Source organism: Podarcis liolepis (genome assembly GCF_965112155.1).
Source record: "Podarcis liolepis genome assembly, chromosome: 12".
Lineage (NCBI taxonomy): Eukaryota > Metazoa > Chordata > Lepidosauria > Squamata > Lacertidae > Podarcis > Podarcis liolepis.
Window position 1 is genome coordinate 28,190,572 of NC_139563.1, and position 23,329 is coordinate 28,213,900.

Sequence of the window (23,329 nt, forward strand, 5' to 3'; positions counted from 1 at the left end):
CCCAATAATTTAAGAAAATTGTTGGGCGCGCGCAGCGGAAACGTCCTCCGCCGGAGACGTCACCCGGGCCTTGCGGAAAAGGCGCTGCGGGAGTTGCCGCCGCCGCGGCGGGGCCGCTGCAGAAGGGTGAGTGGCGAGGGCAGGACGGGGCCGCGCGCTCCTTTCCTCGGCTGCCCTCGTCGCGCGCCTTGGCTCCCGCGGCCGGCGAGGGGAGCCCGGGCCGCGGGCGGCTGCTGCTGCCGCCGCCGCCTCTCCGGGGGGCACCGCCTCCCCGGGCGGGAACGCTGCGGGTGCGCGAGGGAGGAGGGCGGCCCCCGGGGGCTGGGAGAGCCGGGCTGCCATGGCCGAGAGGGCTGCTCTGCCGGGCGCCGCTGACATTGGAACTTAGAAAACTTCCCGGGGCAGGACCCCGGTATGGGCCCCCCCAATATTTTTTATAAGTCGGCGCCCCTGAGCAATGCCTTCTGGGCTGTTAGCTCTGTGAGCAACTCAGTCATAGGCTCAGGTTGTACAGTCATACCTTGGGTTAAATTTGCTTCGGGTTGAGCATTTTCGGGTTGTGCTCCGTGGCGACCCGGAAGTAACGGAATGCATTACTTCCGGGTTTCGCCGCTCGCGCATGCGCAGACGCTCAAAATGACGTCATGCACATGTGCAGAAGCGGCGAATCGCGGCCCGCGCACACGCAGACACGGGTTGCATTCGCTTCAGGATGTGAACGGGGCTCCGGAACGAATCCCATTCGCATCCAGAGGTACCACTGTATATATGTGTAAATGAACTGTCCCTCGTTCGAAGAAAACTGAAACCCGGGACAACTGGAATTGCACACGGCTATGAGAGTGGGGTGGCGTGCAACAAATATATTGTATGCCAGAGCATGGCTCCACCTAGTTCATTCCTTTCTACACTGACTGGTAGTGGCTCTCTGGGTTTATCAACAAGTGTCCTGGCTCTGACTGGAGGAAGAACTCGAACTCAGGTTGTGATTTCTACCGCACCATACATTAAAGCCAGCCTCCCCCAAAGAATCTGTTTGTCATGGGTACTGAGAGTTTTCAGAAAACCGCCCCCCTTCCCCTCACAGAGCTCCAGTTCCCAGAGTCACTAGGTAAGAGGGATTAACTGTGAAACCCACCTGAGGATTGTGAGGGGAATAGGGGGTCTCCTCACAACCCTCCAGCACCCTTGACAAACTGCAGCGCCCAGAATTCTTCAGGACTTGTGCAATGACTGTCAAAGTGGTATCACAGCATTTTGAACATGTATTATGGATCTGGCCAGTCATGGAGACCAGGGAGGAGGCAGCTGGCAGGCAGGGCCAGGCTCTGGACATTGTTGTCAACTTTTCCCTTTTCTTGCGAGGAATCCTATTCGGAATAAGGGAATTTCCCTTTAAAAAAGGGAAACGTTGACAGCTATGCCTCTGGACTGATTGCTGCAAGCAAGCAAGAAGGCAGGCAGGTGGTGGGTTGGTTGGCATTGGTGGGGCAGTCTCTGCTACTCTGCACATGCTCAGGAACACTCTCACCTTTGCCATTGCTTCTCAGGTCCCAAGACTAAACTCTGATGTGATCAAGGAATCCCATTCCCCACCTTCCAGCTGCTCCAGCTGCTTCTAAGTCTCTTAACTTGTTGCTGCTGGCTGGTGGGACCCGGCAAGAATTCCTTTTGCCTCGCAACAAAAAAAGAGGGGAGGAACTTCAGCCTGCAGGCTCCTTTCTCTCACTCTTTCTCCCCCCCCCCCCATCCTTTTGGTGCTGGTGGGCGGGGTGGAGGCGCAGAGAAGGAGCTGGGATAGGCTCCTGCGTCAGAATCTTGGGGAAGGGAAATCTCTCTTCCTTGAGGTGGCTCCGCCATCTCCCCCACCTTTGACATGCCAAAGCGGTTGCCGCTCCGAGGGAGGGACGAGAAGGAAGAGACACCACCCCCCCCCCCGAAGATAGAAGCAGGCTTGGCAAGAAGGAGTGACCACGTCAGCCACCGCAGAAGAGAAGGGGAAGGGGGGAAGGGAAGGAGCTGGGAAAATCAGGACAGCCGCGGATGGGACGATGGGCGGCGACACCCCACCGAATCGCCCCCCCCTCCCCGCACTCCAAGATTGACTTGAAATCCTAAGCATGCTTTCTTGGAAGCAAGGTCCCTTCTGGAACCAATGGGGCTGAGCAACGGACTGTGGGAGAAAGGAAGGGGCCTTCAAGACTCTGGCAAGCCTCCCTTCACCTTGTGGAGGTTGGGGGGCGGCGGGGGGCGATGCAGTCCCGGCAGAGCAGCTCCTTGCGCTGCAACGTCACTGTTCCTCAGCCTCAGGTTCCTTGTCTGTAAAATGGGAGCACACCTACCCCGCCTCTCGCTCTCTTTCGGTTGAAGCTAAACGAGATTAGGGCTTTTTGTTGGCAGGTGGGGGGGTGGCAATGGACGACTGCTAGTACTGTTTTTCAGGGTCTTATCCAGGAAAGGGGAATTGAGAATCAACGCAGACAGAGAGGACAGAGACGGGCGAAACCAATGGGATTCACAGAGAAGAACGTTGGGAGAACTTGTAGCACTTGTATATAGAGATAGAGATGTCTGTGGCTGTCAAGGAAGTGGAAAGCTCATCCCCCAAGTTGAAAGGGGGGGGGATTATACCTCACCTTGGGGCGATTCTGGAGCTGCTTTACGAGGCAATGCCCTAGGCTTGGTCTATAGGTTTGGACAGGCAAAAAGTCTGGGCAAGATGACGGGCTGTGTGTTTCGTCTTCCTCCGACGGGCTCCCTGTGGTCTTACCACGCAGGTTCAGAGGGGGTCAAACAGCTCCCCCCTTTCCCACCTGCCACCCAAAGCTCATTTACTCCAGAGTAGCCCCATTCCAGAGGACTGCTCCAGAGGAAGCGAGGGATGGGGTCGCCTGGAAAGGAAGTCTGGGGGGTTTTGTTTTTGTTTTGGCTCGCTCTGCTTTCTGAGGAGTCAGTCACATAGGGGAAAGTGCCATATCGGAGCATGGGCTCCACCTGGCTCAGTAGCGTCTACACGGACCGGCAGCGGCTCTCCAGGATTTCAGGCGGAGCGTCTGGAAACGCTAGAACGAACATGGGACCTTTTCCGCGCAAGGCAGGCGCCCCACCGCGGAGCCACGTCCCTTCCCCAGAGCACAGCGCGATCTGCGAGGCGGAGGGGTGGGTGGCTGGGTGTCAAAACCAAGGGAGCCTCCAGGTCGCTCCAGGTTCCCGATGCTTCCCCGTCGGCGTGTCCTTCTGCCTGCTCTCGCCTCCTTTACCTTGATGGCAGGACCTGGACAGCTCCCGCTTTGAAAGCCTCGCCCTGCGACGCCTAAAGCCTCCCAGGCGCGCAAGCCACAAAAGAAAAGGGGGAGGGGTGGATAAGTGGGGTGTGAGGGATGGGGGGGGGGAGAAAAAGAATCCAGGCAGCCAGTCAGATTTTCCTTTATAAAGCCTCAAAGTGTCCACGTCCTCAAAAAGAATGGAACCAATTTAGCATCCCCAGCTCCTGACTGCCTGCCTCCCAGCACCCCACCTCTTTCACCCCTCCTCCCTCCCCCTTGCGCCTTCCTCTTCTCTCCCTTCCTCGCTTCCAGATCTCCCTCTCCCCGCCCCGTCTAACAGCAGCTCTGCCAAAACGGCGGGGACAGGTTGGGAATGAGAAGAAGAAGAAAAGAAAAAAGACGTCACGTGACGCAGGCCCGGGCTCCTCGCAGCCTGGCCCGCCCCTCCGCCGAGCGCGGCGGGCTCTCCCATTGGCTGCGGCGCGTTCTACGGCTCGGCCAGCGCGAGGAACCCCCTCGCCGTATAAATAGGGCCGTCGAGGGCTTTATTATTTTAGCGTCCCGGGCAGCAGGTTTCTGCTAAGTTTGGAGTTACTCGCCACCACGACTGTATGCCTGCGTCCCTAAAGTTCTAGCTTACCACCGACCCGGGGACTCTGAAACACAAGGAGTCTGCATGTCTAGACAGTAGACATGCTCAGCTTTGTGGATACACGGATTTTGTTGCTGCTCGCAGTAACTTCATGCCTAGCAACCAGTCAATGTAAGTGCCTTCAGATTGTTTGGAGCAGGGTTTGGTGGGGAGAGAGGGATTTGGGCGGCGGCGGCGGAATCCTCTCCTAACTTCGTTCTAAGGAATGTTGCCCTGCCGTCGAATGCTTCCTTTCTCCGGGAGCTGCAAGGACAAGTTTTCGTGCAGATCTGTGTATGCTCCAAAAGCCTGAGAAACTGCTGCCCACTATAACTCTACCCCCCCCCCCGGGAAGCCCCATCCAGTTAGACTGAGTTTGGGGGGAATCGTAGTTTGCATTGACTCCAGCTGGCAAAAGAGCTGTCTCTTATTTCCATAAGACGGAGTGAAGGGATGAGAGTTCTTGAGAGCTTGCTTAAACTCGCCCCCTCCCAGCCCTCCTTGGCTCATGTGGAGAGGTCCTGGCAAGAAGCCAAGCAGTCTTTTCTCCCACACACCCACGCACCTCTCTCTCCCCCTCCCCATACTCCGCCCGCCCCCCATTTTAAGAGAAAAGCAAAATTGGGGTTGGAGAAGCAATGCATGACAATGATAAATCCAGAACTCCTAAATTTATCAGCATCGCCTCCTTGGAGAACTTCTAGTGGTTTGGGGCTGGGGACGGGTTATTGCCCCGATTTATCAAGGGATTTCAGAAAACAACAGATTCCCCCAAAGTCTTTGAGAACAGTCGCTTTTTAGGGCGTTGTACACGAGCTTTGTGCAGCATTTTACGGATGCTCATAATGCGCCCTCTAGAGGGAACGAGGCGGTAGCGCAGAGGACCCGACGTGGAGCGTGTGGAGTCCAGATAGACCACCAAGCGCTTTTAAAGATATGTTGATATTTATGAGACAATTTAGTTACCCCTGGAGTGCACAATTTAGTTACTCCTGGAGAGAGGGCAGAAATTCTGTCGCGATTTGCTCAAGAATGTTTTGCTCTTATTAATTCTGGGAAGGAGACACGCTTTTAGAAAACTACAGCAAGCCAGGAAAAGTGTACGATTCCTGACCTTTTTGTTTGAGAAACAAATATGACGAAATGGATATTCCAGACATCCTCCAAACATACCCTTTTTAAAAAGCTCTAGCGACCTCTTCTGGTAGACGAGAAATAGAAAGTTTCTCCCCAGAAAATTCATCTATTTTTATGATTTCCGCACTTGTCAGGTAATTCACGTACATTCTATTACCTTAGATTATCTGTAGGCCTCCATGTGAATAATGTTCAACAGTGAAACTTGGCGCAGACAGCTGTTGCCAGGTTAGTCCCATCAAATAGATATCTATTGCATTGGTACCCCAATGTAAGATCAGAGTGGTGTTTTACCCTCACAAGAACCCTGAGAGGTAGGTTCAGCTGAGAGGTGGCCCTTTCCCCAAGGCCACAGTTTGTTTCACAACCTGAGTATGGATTTAAACTTGGGCTTTCTATACCCTAGCCAGACTTGCTAACAAGTGCACCACACTAGTGATGATCGTTTGGCATAGAGCAGGCAATCTTTAGCTTTATATCTGACTGACAAAAAGAGTTCTGTTTAACTCAGAACTTTTCATGCTGCACAAATGGAAAGCGTCCAGCCCAAGCATCACTACCATACCAGTTCTCTGTGGTTTAAATATGTGCAAGGTACAGCCTTCACACTGGCTCATGCAGCACATCCATGCATCAGAAACGCCTGCAGTCCTTTGTACATTGCATATGGCAAATGCTGTCGTATAACAGAAGCATTGGCCCTGCTGCCCAATACATAACTGGATTCAATGAAACAAGTTGGCAGCCAGGGGTCCTCCTAGGGTTATTGCAATTAATGACTGAGCATTCGCCAAAATTAATTTAGGAACACTGCTGTCTTTACAGTTGCATTCAACTCTTTACCAATCCTACAACGGCGACTAGAGCCTCTCCCTTTAGTGGCAGTGAGAGAGAACGGGTTCCCCAACCCAGTTAACATTTAGAGATACTCTCCCAAAATATAGATCTCCACAGCTAATCCATCAATAAGCCCACCTAGCAAGTTCCATTTACAAGTTCCAGTACCGTGTCAAAAAGAATGTCTAACTTTATTCCATCACCTTATAGGAACCATTATCGAAATGCTTTTGATAATTACAAAATTAGTCATTTCCACCCTAATCCAGTTTCCTATCAGAATCCCCATTCATATCAGTATCAACTTTGTTATTCTGTACCAATGTTACTCTTAAAATGTTTAAACAATGATTATTTCCTTGAGATATTAAGAAGAGATAGTCAAGGTTTCTCATCCAACCATTGGTCTAAGATATACATTTAGAGCTGCCATCCTAAACATTGTGTGTATTGAACACAATTGGACCTGACCTCCAGAGAATAGCATAGTGCGCTCTATGCTGTAGATTTTCACTCCTGAAGCAAACTTTTGCATTTAGCTACTCTGATCATGGAACAATTCTCTCTGGGTGAGCAGCTTTTCCAAATTGCCACTCAAAATTCCTCCATGGCACATGAATGCATATGTGCAGACTGATTGATACTGTTTCCTCCCCGTTTTTGTACTAATCTGTAAGTAAAGCTTCTGGAGGCTCTGACTTGCAGAGAGGAGGTACATAGCCGTGACTCCTTTTTTGCTCTGCTGCTCAGGCAGAACATTTCTCCTCCTCCTCCTCCTCCTCCTCCTGTAATAGGCAGCATTCCAGATGCCTCTCACAGCAAGCAGGGGAGCAGGAACTAATGGAGCATAATTCCCTGTGCCCTTAGAGCAAGGGTGGGGAGGCTGTGGTCCTCCAGATGGTTGTTGGACTGCAAAGTACATCATCCCCCTGATCATTGGCTGTGCTGGCCGGAGCTGATGGGAGTTGGAGTCCACCAGTATCTGAAGGGCCCACAGGTTCCCCATCTCTGTCTCGGAGTGACAGGCTTTGCTCTTTGTGCTCCATTGGCAGGAAGGAAATGCTTAACAGGACAATTGTTCGTTTGTTTTTAAAATAAGAATGCCCAATGCACAAAATGTGGGCTATGTTAGAAAACTGTAATAAAAGTTACAGTACTATTCCTAGGATTCCCAAAGCTGCTTTTGGTATGCCCTCCCCACCCCCAGTGGAATTTCTGATCTTTTCTTGGAACAGCAGGCCCCTCCCACAAGCCACAACACAACGCACATGGAGGGTTGCTATTTGAGAAACCCAAGTCGTGCGCTCTCGCTCTCTCGGCATAACCTACCTCATAGGGTTGTTGTAAAATTGGAGGGGGAAACCCTGTATGCCTCCTTAAGCTCCTTGGAGGAAAGATGGGACATAAATGTAATAATAATAATAATAATAATAATAATAATAATAATAATACATACATACAATAATGAAAGGCCGAATTTCCCTTGGGTATACAGACCTAAGTAGCTTGGCTTTGTCAGATCCTGGGATTCCACCCGTTAAGCTATTTCGAAGTATGGCTATTTCCCGGCTTAAAGTTTAGCAGAATAACAGTGCCATCCCAGACATGCCTTCTCAGAACCGAATCTCAATCAGCACAGTGGGGCTTACTCTTTGGTATGTGGGTTTAGGACTGTAGCCTAAATAGCGTGAAAGAGAGGCTTGGGGTTTTTTTTTGGGGGGGGGGTTTGCTAACTTAACTTCTGAATTCCAGAAAATCCCATACAAATCTTCAGCATAATCCTGTTCAAGGAATTCCCATAATCTGAAACGATGTGAAGGAATAGTGGGTCCTAAGTTTAGGTTAATGTTATTTACAAGAATATGGACGACCTCGGCTTGAATCATCTCAAGTTCAAAAGCTAAACTCACTGTTTTGGGCTTTCTATAGCACCTGCACACTTTCAAAAGCTGCCGTTTCAAGCATTTTCAAGGGGAAATGCTGTGTGGTCCACGGAGCCTCTTACATCAGCAGAAAGCACATTTGTGCGTGCTTGGGAGGGTTTTGTCTGTTTCCCTTTATCTCACATCCTACGAGATCTTGCTCTGCAGGATGCCCTCTCCTTCTGGGGTCACATTTCTTTGGTGTGTGTAACAGACATCAGAAAAATCTCCATGGCACATTGAGCGTTTCACCCGTGGCCCTGTAAAACCAAGTTCTGATTCTTATAAAACCCTTTTTTTAAATATATCCATTCAAGCCTTGGGGTCAGAAAAAAAGCCTTTCCAAGTTGGACAGGCCCTCCTTCTGTCAGAGATGTGTTGCAGCAATCAGAATGTCATCCACTTTAAAAAATGTTGTTTCATGCTTACATTTCCTGCCATTCGTCTTTGAAATCACAACTATCGTACTTTTCCATGTATAAGACTAGGTTTTATAAAATTAAAAAATGATGTTCAGAATTGTGGGTTGTCTTATACACGGATACAATCTCCCCCCATTTTCTCAATTTGGAATCCCCCAAAATTGGGGGCCCCTTTTTTACATGGGGGCATCTTATACACGGAAAAATACAGTACATTGTTTCACATGCAGACTGTTTTGAATCTTAAACATTAACCAATTTTTTTGTTTTGTTTTTCTGTTTCCCCCTCCAGATGTATATGAGGTCAGTATCATTCCTTTCAAAATAAAATGGACAAGAGTGGGCTATTTTATTATCTCCCTACCTCCACCCCCCTGAATGGCCACTTACTAACTGCAGCTGCCAAGAATTGCATGGGCAATACCACTGCAGATTAGCATCATTAGGAATGCCCAGATTTGTGCCCACCCCTAGTTTCCTAATGGGCCGTCCTTCTTGTTAAAAGGCTACCTTCATAGGTGAATGTAAGAGGATATTGCACAGTAGCCAGAAGGGTCTTGCATGCACAGCTATTCTGGAGATTCATAAGTCTATTTTAAAGCCAGAGAACTGTTAAAGACATCTGAGCACCCATAAAGCATAAATGAATTCAGGTATGACTTTTTAATATTGTGTTTGCATGATGTAGCAAATACTAACTTGTATAACTCTTTCCCTACCCTCCACCGCTTGTTTAATTTGCTCTGCCTTAACTTGGCTGAGTCTAGTACTTACTGTGAAATATTGCTTCTAACTTCATATTCATTCCTTTCTGGGAAACGGCAGGACGGAGGGTAAGCACATTTTAAGGGATTTTCTTAAGAATTACGGAGCTGTACTCTGTTCCTGGGTATCTGCTACAGTTTTAAAGAACCCAGAAATGCTGAAAATAGAATTTTTGAAAGGCTGCAATTTAATACCTCATTTCGTGGTAGAAAGGCCTTTAGAAGTTAGTGGGGCTTACTAAGCAGAGGTCCTTTTTACTGTCAGGAAAATCCAAAGTGAAAACCTGAACTTCGGAGTAAATGCTATTAATTTCAGGTGAATTTGCTTTTGAACGCAACTGAGATGCTTAGTAGTACACTGGCAGTTTTTCTTTTATACCTCTATTTGGATGCTAATTGCACTAAATTCCCTGGGGCTTACTCCAAAGTAACTGTGAACCTTAGGTGAAAATCCAATTAAGTTTTATTCAGAGTAGTCTCCTAGAAATGAATGGACCTAAATTAGTAGCTTCCATTAATTTCTGCAGGCCTACTCAAGAGTAGGACTTGGATACAGCTCAGTAAATTTAACTGATTTTTTGCGGCTTTAGCTGCTGTGTTTAGGATTTAGGTATGTGTAAGTGGGTTGAAGCCATAATTTTATCAGCATGAAAGCTGATCTGGTATGCACAGGAAAAACAGGCTTCTTGATACTCTCTGATTTTATGGATGTCAGATCATGTTGCAAATTATTAAATATTTGTGAGGAATATACGCGTTTGGTTTGGAGATTAGCAGCACAATCCTACTCAGGCATAAACTCCATTTGGATTTCCTCTGAGGAAAGTTGGAATAGGACTGCAGCTCAAATGTGAAAATAAATGAGTGCTTGTCACTTAATGAAGAACTAATTGATAGTACATTTTTATTTATGCATATTTGTCCTCTTGGTTTTCATTGAAAGCAAGAGTGTGTTCAATCTCTGAATAGCTATTCCTTTCAGTTCTACCTGTGCTCTAGTTCTGCTCTTTTCGTCAGCAGACAGTTCTTTTTAACACCATAGCTTTCTGCACGTAAAACGATTGCTTGAAACACTCATTTACATTTTTGTTGATGTTGTTCTTTTTCAGGGGCCCAGAGGAGGAAAAGGGCCACAAGGAGATAGGGTAAAGAACCATGATTATGTTCATTTTGCTTGTTATATCTAAATCATGCCCTGGTGAATAAGGAAGAGCGTGGTCCAACGCGAAAAACCTGTGGTACCACCCCCCACCAACCCTTGTTCAGAGTTATGGCTATTTTTGTGTGCATCTTCTGAGAAAATTCATATAAATGAGGCTGCACTGTGTACAACTGAACACATCTATTTGGGGGTAAAGTGCTATGGGCACTATTTGGTCAGGAGGGCTGTGTAGCTTTAGGTAAGGCCAGAATTTGGACAAAGTGTTACTGAATGCCTCAAAAGGTCTATTGCAAAGGGCTGAAGTGGTTATTATTCCCATTGAAGTGTCTTAAGACTGATTTGCAGGTAATAGCTTTTCCACACAAAAAAGCAATCATAAAACCACAGTATGATTAGCAAAGGCTCATGGCTCAGGATTTCCTATGTGACTAAATAACATCCACCAGCAAAATCACTTGAGTCAGAAGCTTATAAAATCAAGAATGGAAATGGAGGTCACAATCCTGAGCTCCTATGCTTATTCCCCTGCCCGCTGCTTGTGCATTGATGCAAGCACATTGTCCGACACAGCAGTGCTGTTTTTCCTCTCCGATTCCCTGACAAGGATCTCTCTGAAGAACCATTTGACTCGTTCATTGCACAGGTGATGCGACCTGATTTCCCCTCCCTGTAATATTGGGTGCAATGCTTCTTCAGGGTTCAGAGGAAGGAAGAGGGGGAAAGCAGGTTGTGTTCAGAGATTGATCCATTGGGTTGGAATTGCCTGTGGGATTTCTGACACAGAGGTCAAGGAATGTGCATGGCTGAGGCCTCAGAGGTGCAGTTGCTCAGTAACCAGAGTCCATTTTACGTGTGTGTGTGTGTGTGTGTGTGTGTGTGTGCAAGTGTAGCAAATGAAGTTGACAATGTGTCAGGGAGCCAGAGTTGATCCTATTACTCCCTCCACCCCGCCCCGTGAACAAATTAATTGGAAAACATGTGTTTGCTACCTTGAAAAATGTGAAGCACTATGAGGGCAATTTGGTAATATATTACTTATTGCTTGGGCAATTAAGTAGCTTCAGATTCTGGATTTAATAGTCTTACAGGGAGGAGGGGCTCCCTAAAGTGTCTTGCTTCTTTCACTTAAAAATGTGCTGCTTGACCCCTAATATATCAGGGAAGGTGGTCTTTCTCTTCTGAGTGGGGCCCTGGATTTTTGCCCTCAAAGTCTTTCCCTGACAGCATCCCTGCCAAAAATTGGGCCTCCAAGAATTGCTTCAAGATTTGTTCTTCCCTCGGTAGTAGCTTAGAATGAAGTAACAGTTGCTGTTCAATATTTAGCATGTTTAAACCCAAACAATTTGTGACCCACCATGCCTATCACAGCATTGTGTTATTAAGGAGCTCCCAGGTGCCTGAGAAGAGCTCCCTTCTTCCTAAGTTTTGAAGGCCTAGGTTAGGTAGCCAAAACCTGGTAGTTGCCATAAACAGCTTGTGTGCTGGATTTGACTTGGTGGTTGGAGGCCTGATTTAGGACTAACAGTGTGCTAAGGAACCAAGCCTTTAGCCTGAAATCGTCTGTGCTGTGTGAGATGCACACCAGCTTGTTTGAAAATGGTCACTGCAGATATGGCTACATTCTGAGTTGTTCAGAATATTTCATGCTTTAAGTTATTAAGACATGAAGATCCCTTTACTATTGCATCAGAGGCCACCTTGAATCCAAGAGTCTGTAGATGGATACTTGATAAAGAAGTATCTGCCATACATCATGAAATATCTGATGTCTCAGAACCAGTTTAGGAAAGATTCTGACTTTGAGTCTATCCCAGTCTAGCCTCTTGTTACTAGAATAGATGTTGGGTCATCTGATTAACATGTGAGCCACAATTATTATTATTTAAATCACATCAGTGATATTTGGAATGCTTGTTGTTATTTGGAATAATACCCTTAGACTCTGAATAGGCTTAGTAAAAATTGGCCTTTTTATCCACAGCTAAACACAGAATTTGCAGTGTTTTGATTAGCACAGAATTGATAAGTGCAATCTTTGGCAGTTGTAGCAAAATGGGATGGTTGAAAAACCATGAAACAGAGAGTGCATTGAGTTATAATGCTTTGATATGTTTCTTTTCATTCAACTAATATAGTCTGGAACTATATTACTCAACTAATGGGAATTAGCATGACTGTTTGTTCTGCTGAGATTTATACCATTTAAGAACATCAGTCTCAGAGTTCAGGCTTGTGCAAACAAATTTGTCTCCATTCTTATATATGAAAATCATTGTGATTATTGTCTTTGCAAACACACTTGCACAACCAAATGGGGCACAAGCAACAGTTAAGCGAAATCAGGAAAGTAATTACCTTGTTTGGACCTCTCCAAAGCCAAACAGCAGATAACATGGAGTTAGAACATGTACTCATTTAAAGGCAGTTAAAAGGTTACTACGGTATAATTATCCTAGCATGGCAAGGTCTTCCCTAGCACAATCTTTGTATGATAGCTCACAAGGAACAACCTTCTCTAACAATGTGTGGCTAGAATCCTTATCAAGCCTCAAATCAATGCATTATTGAAGTTTTTAAAGACATTAAAAAAATGTGAATGGATGGTATTCTGCTAAATTTTTCTCAGAGTAGATCCATTGAAATTAATGGACCTAACTTATATCCATTAATTTTAATGGACCTCTTTTTGAGTAAAACTTAATTGACTGTCACCCAGTAAGTCCTAGCATTAATATGCCAACAAAATGTTAAGGTGCTCAGCCTTTTCCACATGTTATGCCCATGATGAGAAAGCTGTGGCTCTCCAGATGTTGCTGGACTCCCAACTCCCATCAACTCCAGCTTTCATGGCCAATGGTCAGCCATGATGGGATTTATTATCCCTCAACACAACAAGCAATAAAACTGCTTTAACATTTGCAAAGCTAAGCAGGGTCTGGTATGGTTTCAAACTGGATGGGAGACTGCTTGTTGAGATTCCTGCATTGCAGGGGATTAGACTGGGTGACCCTCAGGGTACCTTCCAACACTATGATTCTAACATCTGGAGAGCTTCAGGTTCCTCATTCCTATGTTAAGGCCTTTAAGGCTGCAATTCTCTTCTCTCCTGCCTGCAACTATGAATATACGTACATGCATAGGATCACACAACTAAATCTTCTAGTTGTCTGAAAGCAACAGTGACACATTTAAGTGGTTTCCACATTGTAAAGTACAGAAACACCAGCTGTTTCGATTGTGCAGACTCATATATTTGTACTTTAAATGATGTCACTGCTTTGAAATCTTCAGTAGCTATTTATATATTTTTATAACTTAATGTTGTGCATTTTTTCCCATAGGGTCTACCAGGTCCACCAGGCAGAGATGGTGATGATGGTCCACCAGGCCCCCCAGGCCCCCCTGGTCCTCCTGGTCTTGGCGGAGTAAGGCATCCAATGTTTTATTTTACTGAAGTTGATTGGTGATGTCTTGAAGCATCATAAAAGGCCTGTCACGTCAAAGGCAGGGACCATTATCTTTAGCTGTATCTTCTCAGGCATGTCTTGAAATACTGTTGAGATCCATAGGTAGGAACATCCTTGAAGATACAGAAACATTTACGGAAGGAAGGAACTTTTTCCATTTTACTTTGATTCCTTCTGTCTCCCTTCACTCAACCTCTTATTCGTGATGTTGTTGTTGTTTAAAAAACAAGCACGAAGGACTTGAGATGTAGGAATGCAAATTTGTTACCCTGCATTCATTTTCATTTTGGATTAGAGTATATTATTTAAATTCTGATCAAGCTCTTCTTTATTAGCTTTCCTCTTTAACTCCTACAGAACTTTGGGGCTCAATATGACATGTCCAAAGCAGCTGATCCTGGCCCTGGACCTATGGTAAGCAAATGCCTCCTTTCTCGCACAGGTACATGCACAAATTCAAATTGTGCTGGTGTGTCTTGCCACTGATGGCGACAGAGAATCCCCAAGGAACAGCCTGCTCACAGAAATCTCCCCACATTGTGTCTCTGCTATGTAACTGACCTGCAGACCATATAGCAGCATTATACGGCCCACTGTACCTCCCAGCCCAGGCATCTAGCATTGTCATCCCTTGCAAGCCATGCGTGTTCAGAAAATGCATGGGATCCCGCTATTCCTGCATCCAGTGTGCTTCTTGAATGGAGAAAGCCCTTACTGGGGAAGAGTTTTGCACCCTACCAGGTCACTTCCAAGGAAGGTAGGTCAGCTATCCAGTGTTCCTTTGGTTCCAACATAGATTCTGATAGAATCCAGTGACTGGAGCCAGGAGACCACTACATTGCTGGCCTTCTCATGAGACATGAGCTGGAAGGGAAGAAACTCCTATCCACCCATGCAGCTCTGTCCCAACATGGGCTGCCAGATGTAATGCGTTGTGAAAGGTGCTGGGCTTGGCCACTTAATTTCTTCACCTGTGATTCTTGCCCACCTGGCAAGACAGGCTAGAGTCATCAGCACTAACAAGCCCAGTGAATTGGAAGTTGGCCCATTGAACTTGGTTCCCATGAAAGGAGTTTAGCGCCTGATCAGAAGCTCACCTCATTGATTTGATATTGATGGCATTTATGTCCAAGGGAAAAATACTGCAGTCAGGTTTGCTGAATTAATGATCGTCAAAAATGGTCAAGTCGTCTCATGCTCTGTGGTTATAACAGTTTTTAACAAAACAAAAACCATCACCTGCACAGTTAGGAGCCATGCTTTGCAACACGTCAGCTATAATACAAACAACAGGTTAAATCGCCAAAATATGCATGATGTTTTGTAACTTGTGCTTCAGTGCCAGCTTCCCCATCCCCTCCAAAAAACATGGACAGCAAGGAGAAGGGGGAGGGACCTGGTCTGAATTGGGACCTTGGCATGTGGCATGTGTGTAGGGTTTTGGGTTTTTTTTTTAGATGTGGTCCCAATCTGGATTGGGACCCCCACACTTGCAATTTGCATAAAGATAAAAACTACCATTGAAGTGAATGGGAGATTTCCCCCGGCAATGCAAGCTGCAGGTGTGGTTTCCTGATTCAGACTGGGACCCATTGTGTGGGGCAAACTTTTAAAGCCCCTACTGTCCTCCACACACACACATTTGGGTGCCAATCCAGAGTGGATCCTGTGCCCTGGCAGTTTGCACTCAAGGGCAAACTATGCATTAAACATTGTGTGTAGTTTGGCTCTAATATATTTCCTAGAAAGTAATCTCCACTGAACATAGTGGGACTTTTTTTTAAATTCTGGCATGGCTTTTGGGGCACACTGTTCTCCCAAAGTGGATTTTAAAACTTATAAAGATGCAACAATTTTAAAACTTATAAAGATACTGTTAAATAAAAATAATTAAAAATAATTAAAGTTAAAAGCCATCAGCTGTTAAACAGTTTCAGCATAGCACATTCATCAAACACAGGCTGAAGGGAACATGCCTTCTTTAAAAACAGAAGTGACAAGGGACAAGTTGTGCCCTGGGAAGGAATAGGCCTGCCACTAAGAAGGCCCTGCCAACTGAAAGTAGACTAAGAACTTGTTTTCAAGGGTAAAGATGCATGGGATTGCCCAGACAGAATTAGATTTATTTCCAAATGGACGTGTTTTGGATTATATAAAACGTGAACTGAGTATGGTATTAAAAAAAAATAGTCATGAAGGAACTTGGTTTCACAACAAATAAAAAAAAAAATTAAAAGGCCCAGAATGAACTGTCATCATTCATTTGCATCGAAATGCTATATATATACACAGTATTTTTGTATTTAGTACCTGAATTCCTGGAAACCGTAGACCACTTCAGATGTTCTCTTGAAGCCTTGACAAGGCATGAGGAGTATGCTTCCATTCCTCATGCTCCCATGTCTGGTCTGAGGAGAGATTATTTATACAGCTTGCATGGAGAGATGCTCATTCTGTCCCTTCTTTAGGCCAATATGTGTCTCTCCCCCCCCCCCCAAGAAGGAAGGGGAAAGGAAATGCAAGGGGCTGATGGTTCCTCTCGTCACTTCCAGAGAATGCTGAAGTCGTCCAGAGTGCCATTTCTGATATTTCCTTTCTCGTGTTAGAAAGAGAGAGGATATTGTGTTGTTGTTTTTTACACACACACATGCACACCGATAAATATAACATATAAACATAAGGTTGCAACATGGCGGAAACAAATGGGGCAACTTCTTTTAAGAAGTCACAAAGGTCAAACCTGACTCAGAAATAGGTGGACTGTGAAAAAGGTCCCAGGAGCATTGTAGGACAGGGCTGGTTCCAGAGGCTAGTAAAACTGGTTGGACAGTGCCTCAAGACCAACTGTTCAAACAGTTCTGCCATTTCCGCTTTGTGCAGTCTAGGAATATTAGGCACAATTGAAAAAAATCTCAGTGTGCATTTGCCACCTCTTTCCACATAAGGGAGGCTCCATTGAGGGTATTTTCCTTCAGGGCCCTAAACCTCCAGAGACAGTACTGCCACAAGACGTAATGCCTCAGGGCAGGTTGACCAGTTACTTGGAACCATGTGGTAGCCACATCTGAGTTTACCATGTGGCACCTATAATCATCTAGGGAGCCTCTGGTGTGTAACTTGGCCCACTATTCCCCTCCCTCTGCTGCCTCCCCACATTGTTGTGGTTGCCATGTGGTGAGCCTCCACGAAGGTACCTCATAGCTTCTAGTCTTCTCAATTCACCCTTATACTTGTTTATGATTCTTCCAGCTTCCTAAGGGTGGCAGCCCTCACATTTTTTTGTCTCCTTCCGTATATGCAGCAACAGCATGTATGAGGGGTCAGAGTAGCAACAGGACTGTGCTTGCCAGGACGGGGCAAGATGGCGGCGAGCTCAGCAGAGCTCTGAATTGGTGGCGACAGCACAAGTTTGCATGCACCTGTGGAGTCACCACCACCACCGCCCAGCCAGAGCTGCCCTGACCTCTCTGCCATTTTGTCCTTTCACAATCCAATCAAGCACAGCACTGTTGCCACTCTGCCCCATCCTTACTGTGGCAAGCGCAGCTTTGCCAGGAGGGCGCAGCTGCCAATCCACCCCCACCCCTCATGTGCCACTGCTGTACACATATTTTTACTGCTGAGAAGTCACCTCCTCCGGCCAAGAGCACAGAAGCCAGCACATCAACACCACCAGCATGCATTGTAGCTCTCACTCCTCACCCTTCTGTTGCATGCTGGGAGAATGCCAATCCTGCTCTACAGCAGGGCCGGGCAAGCTGTGGCCTTCCAGATGTTATTGGACTACAGCTACAGCTCCTTCACCGTTAGCCATGCTGTTTGGGGCTGATGTGAGTCCAACAACATCTAGAGGGCCACAGTTTGCTTCCCTCCTGCTGTATGGTATGAGCACAGTGCCCAACGTTTGGCAGAATTTGGAATGGTACAGCCATACAGCTGGTTCCAAGACCCCTTTCCTGAAGTTATCTTCCACTGTTTGCAGAGCAGTGGAAGAAATGGGAAAGAACAATGTTTTAGACACACTTATAGCAAGTTGCAGTATCCTTCAATGATAAGCCTAGAGAGAAATGCTTAGAGAAAATTAAAAAGTATATTAAAGCTAATGGTGGCTATTAAGAGGGCAGTGGTCATATATTATGGACAACATACGAGTAATTTTATGTTCAGGTGCTTTGATGTTCTCCTGCATAGTCCTGGACCCATTCTCCCATTCCAATGATACTTCTGATTTAAAGCTCCATGTAATCTCTTGATCCCTGATCTTGTGGCATCTTGTTGCCATGAGAACTTCAAGGTCCACAAGGTCTTTTTTGATCACTTAAATGGGGAGGGCTGCTTTGCTCTACACATGCAGAGGTGCTTCAACCATCAAAGTGATAAAAAAAGGCCTAACCTTGCAGAAAACATTTAAACATCCATATTGAGAAGAGATCGTCAAACCATTATCCACCAGCTTCTGCCACCTGTGCTTAAGGAATAGCCGCTGATTTTTCTCTGAACATATTTTTGTGCAAGTGGTGGGAAGATCATTGGCAGACACCTGCTTGGAGTCCTTCCTAGACAACAGGGATCTGCGTGAAATTATTGTAGAGTAAGCGGTTTGATCATTGGAAGGTCTTGGAAGAAAACAAAGGTTGGCAGCTCCTCTTCCTGCTCCATTTATTTGCAGCTAGGACTATGGGCGTATTTAGGGACTCAGACATTTCCTCTATATTCTTATTCATAAAGATCAATCTGGTGAGAATGCAGTTCAAGGGGGAATGATCTGACACAGTGACATTTTGAAAACCCATCTGGGCCAGTTGCCAGGACTTAGTGTCAAAAGCAGCCGTTTGGACTAGTTGTCAAAATCTTTTGGGTGATGATGGGAAATGCACCAATGTGTGATTCCTCTATAGATGTCCTCCTAAGGCTCCGCACAGCTGGAGGTGGGAAAACCACAAGAAACAGGAGCAGGTGGGTGGCATCAGGAGCTTTGAGCACCACCCGCCTCTTTGCATGATTTCTCTGCCACATGCTGGAATGGAAGGGCAGGTCAGCCTACCAGGCCTGTTCCATGGGGGTGTTATCACTATTATTATTTTTTAAGTATATGCCATCTAATTTCCAAGGAGATTCATTAGAATTCCAGACATCACCACAGTGTGTGTGTGTGTGTGTGTGTGTGTGTGTGTGTGTATTACAATTCACTCCCCATCACAAGATCAAAGTATTGACATTAGGAAAACCCCAAACCACAATAAATTACAAAACGGCCGTCAGACCCAAACATCAAAGGGAAACCAGGTATGTTATTTGAATCCCTGAATCTCTTGGAATCTACCAGAATCCACCTCCCTGCCTCTGAATCTGATGCAGCTCAGGTTCCACAATTTCTAAAATCAAAGACTGACAATCCTAAAAGAAAAGTTAAATATAATTTTAAAAATGATTTAAATGTAAAAGCAGGCAAATATAATAAAGCAGTAGATGAATAATTTTTGTCTGAGACATTTCAGGTAAGCTAAAGCACAAATTTTAATTCTTTCCCTTCTTTGAATAGGAGTCTGTTCTTATGTACTATATTAGCCTTCCCACATGTGCTGGTGCCCTCCATATCTTTTGGAGCACAAGTCCCATCATCCCTGACCATTTGCCAATGCTGGCTGGGACTTATGGGTTTTGTAGTCTAAAACATCTGGAAGACACGTGGTTGGGGAAGGTTGTACAATATCTATAGCGTTTAAGGCAAATTACATATGCAAATGTAAGGATGAGAGGCAAATTTCAACTAGTGCTAGTACTAATACTATGCTAGCAATAGATAAACACAGGAAAATACAGCTTTGACTTTATGATGCTATGCTACTAATATAATCTAAGGCTATTATAATATTATAATCAATTTTTTTACTCTGTGGTTCATGGTTTAATCTTGAAGTTTGATTTCAGGTAAATGATTAACAGTGCCTGAAATGTCCTATGCATGTCTCCTTAAAAGTAAGCCCATTGCGTTTAATGGTACTTAGTCCCAAGTAAGTGCGGCTCAGGATTGCAGCCTAAGTGATACTGAAACCACTAGTTGGACCATCATTTTACTATTGCAGTATATTAACTATTTCTTTAACTTTTCCCAGGGTATAATGGGACCCAGAGGCCCTCCTGGAGTAACTGGACCCCCTGTAAGTATATTTGGAACACAGCCATTAGTAGGAAGAGAGATATGTTTGATACACATGCAGAAAGCATCAGTTACACAAGTTTTGCCTTGACTAGACCCTAAGCAGGTAACCCCACATGTATAAGAGGTGTCCTATATTGACAGGTCCAGGACTGCTGTTGTCAGTCCCCTGATATAGTTCTCAGTTTCCATGACCTTTCTGCTTTCACAGTTTCCTGGCTCTCTTCCCAGTTTGCACCTTCGTGTTCTTGCCCAGAAGGCCCAAAACACACAATGTGTTTGCCTGGTATCTCTCCATGTTATCACTGGTCCACCTGGTCTGGTCTAGACTGGTCTGGGTTGAAGGACCCCAACATTTGCCTGAATCACAGCCTATAACTCCCCAAATCTCACTCTGCTTCCATGCCCAGTTCTCTTCTCCAAACACCCCCATTGCTAGAAGAGTACTTACTTTTCCCACACGTAACATTCAAAACCATATAAAATGTCTTTTGTCGCCCACCCTGCTTCTAGGGCTCTCCAGGCCACGCGGGACATGCTGGTGAACCCGGTGAACCTGGTCAAACAGTAAGTGGAACCATTTTTATTCTATTCTGAGAATGACAGGAATTCTGAAATACCCATTTGCAATGAAGCCCTTCCCCCAGATTTAAGTTTGGCCCTATTATCTGAGATTCCTTTGCAAGCTAGCAAGGGTGGGAGAAGCAGGAAACGAGTTCTGATTCTGCTAGAGCCCACGCCTGCTTGGTTTCCTCAAAGCGGGGGGGGAAACACATAAAAGAGCTTGAGGGAGACAAAGGGTTTTTGCTAGACAGGTAGGCTTTAGATTTCTGCAACTCTTTGAGACCACTGGGGGAGCTGAAATCAGACCAAACACCAAGTCTTCTGATATATATTTTTTGAAACCCAGAAGCCATAAATAAAGAGCCCCCCACCGCAAGCTTGGATGAAAGAATTCAGATCTAGAACTCTGGCTTAGTCAAGTCACTAGATCATATGTAGCATGAAAGAACTATTGTTTTGTTTCAAATGAACCTTTTCCCCCCATCACTAGGGTCCCCAAGGTGCTCGTGGTCCAATGGGTCCTCCTGGAAAGCCTGGTGAAGATGTAAGTATTCATTTGAACCGGGATTTTGGTGGGGGAGGGGGAATCTGTAGGAGCTATTTCCTTTTCCAAACATCGGTTATCAGCGTTTGTTATGGACTGCCCTCTGTGTCCCATCCCCACCCACACTCTTGTAACCATCACTTCTGGTACAAAAGCTCCATTTCCATGTGTTTTGATTGCTTGAACATGTTTCCTAAATTCCACTGGAATGCCACCACAGTTTTAAAGTTTTAAAGATATTTTAATGGATTCTGCAACCCCGAAGCAGTTCGGTTTTTTTAAAAAGCTGGATTTCCCAACTGTTCTGTTTCTGAAAAGTATCTCCAAAAAAATCTGCATTTTGTGAAATTAAGAAATGTGCAGTGCAATCCCAGAGCGGAAGTAAGTCCCTTCTGAGTTCAGTAGGACTTGCCCTTTAATATAAGTACCTTAAATACCACCTCCATCATAAGTTCTTGTCCTAAAAATATCGGAGGAAATATAGCCTTCAAATGTGACATTATGTCTCCTGAGGGAAAGATGCTGCATGTTTAGTCAGTTTTTAAGTTATTATGTTTTTTTTATACCTTGCATAGAGATATGTTAAATATGTGCAGCTCGCTTGCTTTTGCACACAAAAGATTTCAGTCATCTCGTCTAATGTTTCATTAGGGTCATCCTGGAAAACCTGGACGACCTGGTGAGAGGGGTGTTCCTGGACCTCAGGTGAGTTTTGTGTTTTCTGTTGCCTGTTTAATCTGCTGATTAAATCTGTTTGCATAACTGCAGGATAGGAAATTAAATTACCAGCCACCGCTCCTTACCAGTAGTTTTAGTGTAAGTACAATGCCACCCTCCCACTAAGGCAGAGATTCTAGCTATTTACACCTGCTGGATCTTAACACCTAGCCAGAGAGCAGCACTATGAAGGTTGCCACATGATGTTCACTTTTATTCTACAAGGAATATGGTAGTAGTGTATCTGTTCCTAAGCTATGGAACTCTAGACTATTACTATTAAACAAGCATTAACAGTACCTCTGGGTATAGGGCGCTGTATAAATTCAACAAATAAGAATAAAATAATATAAATAAAAAATAATAAAAAATTGTTTCAAATTCCAGTTTAAGACCCTTCGGTTTAAACAAGTAAATTATCTGATGTGATAATGCATACCAATATTTTTTTAAAAACATTATTGGTACTTATTCAAAGGTATACAAAAATACATATCCAAGCATTTTTTAAATATAATATACTGAGATTAAACAGCTACTTAATCTGTTAGAGAGCAAAGCCAGAAGGAAGAAAAGACAAGAAAACCTAAAGAAAGAGAAAATGAGGGGGGAAAGGAAAAGTAAGAAGAAACTAAAGAAAGATAAAGAAGAAGAAAAATAAAATGACTTCTGGTTTTCTGTCCTGCAGCTACATATGATATGACATTCATTCCTTAAGATCCAACCATTCAATCTTCTATAAACCAGGTGTTAAGATCATTTTCTCTTTCATGCAAAAAGTCCATAAGAAATTTCCAATCCTTGACAAATGTCAGTAAATTATTTTTCTCTAATTCAATTTTGCCATCTCAGCCAAGTCCAATAGTTTTATCAGCCATTCCTTTATAGTGGATAGGGCTGTGTCTTTCCATCTTTCTGCATCAGTCACTGATATTAAGTACTTCTGTGCAATTTTATGGATGGGTCGTGTTCACTTCTGAGATACTTTGCTTGTTGTGTGGCATATAAGTCTATAAAATGAACAGAATTTGGAACATTTTATACTAGGGATCAGCAACCAAGAGCCCTTGAGCTAAATAAGCCAGCCCCCCCCCCCCGTAAAGACAAGGGAGGGGCTAGAGCACAATGACAGAAGATGTGCTTTGCATGCTGAAGGTCTCAGGTTTGATTCCCGACATCTTCAGCTAAAAACAGCCAGTAGCTTGTGGGAAAGGCTCTCTGTTTGAGGAGCACTGCTGCTCAGAGTAGACCGTATGCACAAATAGTCTGACTCTGTATGAGTCTGGACAGCTTTGTAGGCTTATGCGTCATGCCAGCTTCCTGACCCAAAGGCAAAAGCAGTGCATAGCGGGATCAGTGACTGTGGCAATGAGACTTGCAAGCAGCTCACCTTGGTGGCTGGGACTAACATATTGCACCCAAGTACTTTGTCTAGCAGCTTTTATTTGAGATGTTAAGCCTTCTCTCTCATTTTCCCTCCCAGGGTACTCGTGGCTTTCCTGGAACTGCTGGCCTGCCTGGTTTCAAAGGAATAAGGGTGAGCATTTGACTGAAACAGGAACAAAATTAAGGGTAATGACAGTTAATACACCTATGGTGTGTTATTCTGTGCAACTACTGGTCTTAGACAGAAGCCTAAGGCTTGTTTGCCAAGGTGGCAATAAAGAAAGCTTCTGTCTTCATCACGGATGCCAACTTGAATAAAATATTGGGGGGGAGCAGGTAAGTCCCGCCCC

At 45.1% G+C, this 23,329-nt stretch overlaps 1 protein-coding gene across 1 annotated transcript in view; it reads left to right on the plus strand.

The window, feature by feature from the left end:
• Positions 1 to 3,129: 3,129 nt before the first annotated feature.
• The window catches only part of COL1A2 (collagen type I alpha 2 chain), a 66,226-nt gene continuing 46,026 nt past the window's right edge, over positions 3,130 to 23,329 (plus strand). The window contains exons 1-9 of the mRNA XM_083469007.1: positions 3,130 to 4,058; positions 10,089 to 10,124; positions 13,483 to 13,566; positions 13,966 to 14,022; positions 19,725 to 19,769; positions 20,282 to 20,335; positions 20,823 to 20,876; positions 21,528 to 21,581; positions 23,077 to 23,130. Coding sequence (XP_083325133.1) covers positions 3,960 to 4,058; positions 10,089 to 10,124; positions 13,483 to 13,566; positions 13,966 to 14,022; positions 19,725 to 19,769; positions 20,282 to 20,335; positions 20,823 to 20,876; positions 21,528 to 21,581; positions 23,077 to 23,130 — 537 coding nt within the window. The 5' untranslated portion in view covers positions 3,130 to 3,959. The remainder of the gene's footprint in view (positions 4,059 to 10,088; positions 10,125 to 13,482; positions 13,567 to 13,965; positions 14,023 to 19,724; positions 19,770 to 20,281; positions 20,336 to 20,822; positions 20,877 to 21,527; positions 21,582 to 23,076; positions 23,131 to 23,329) is intronic.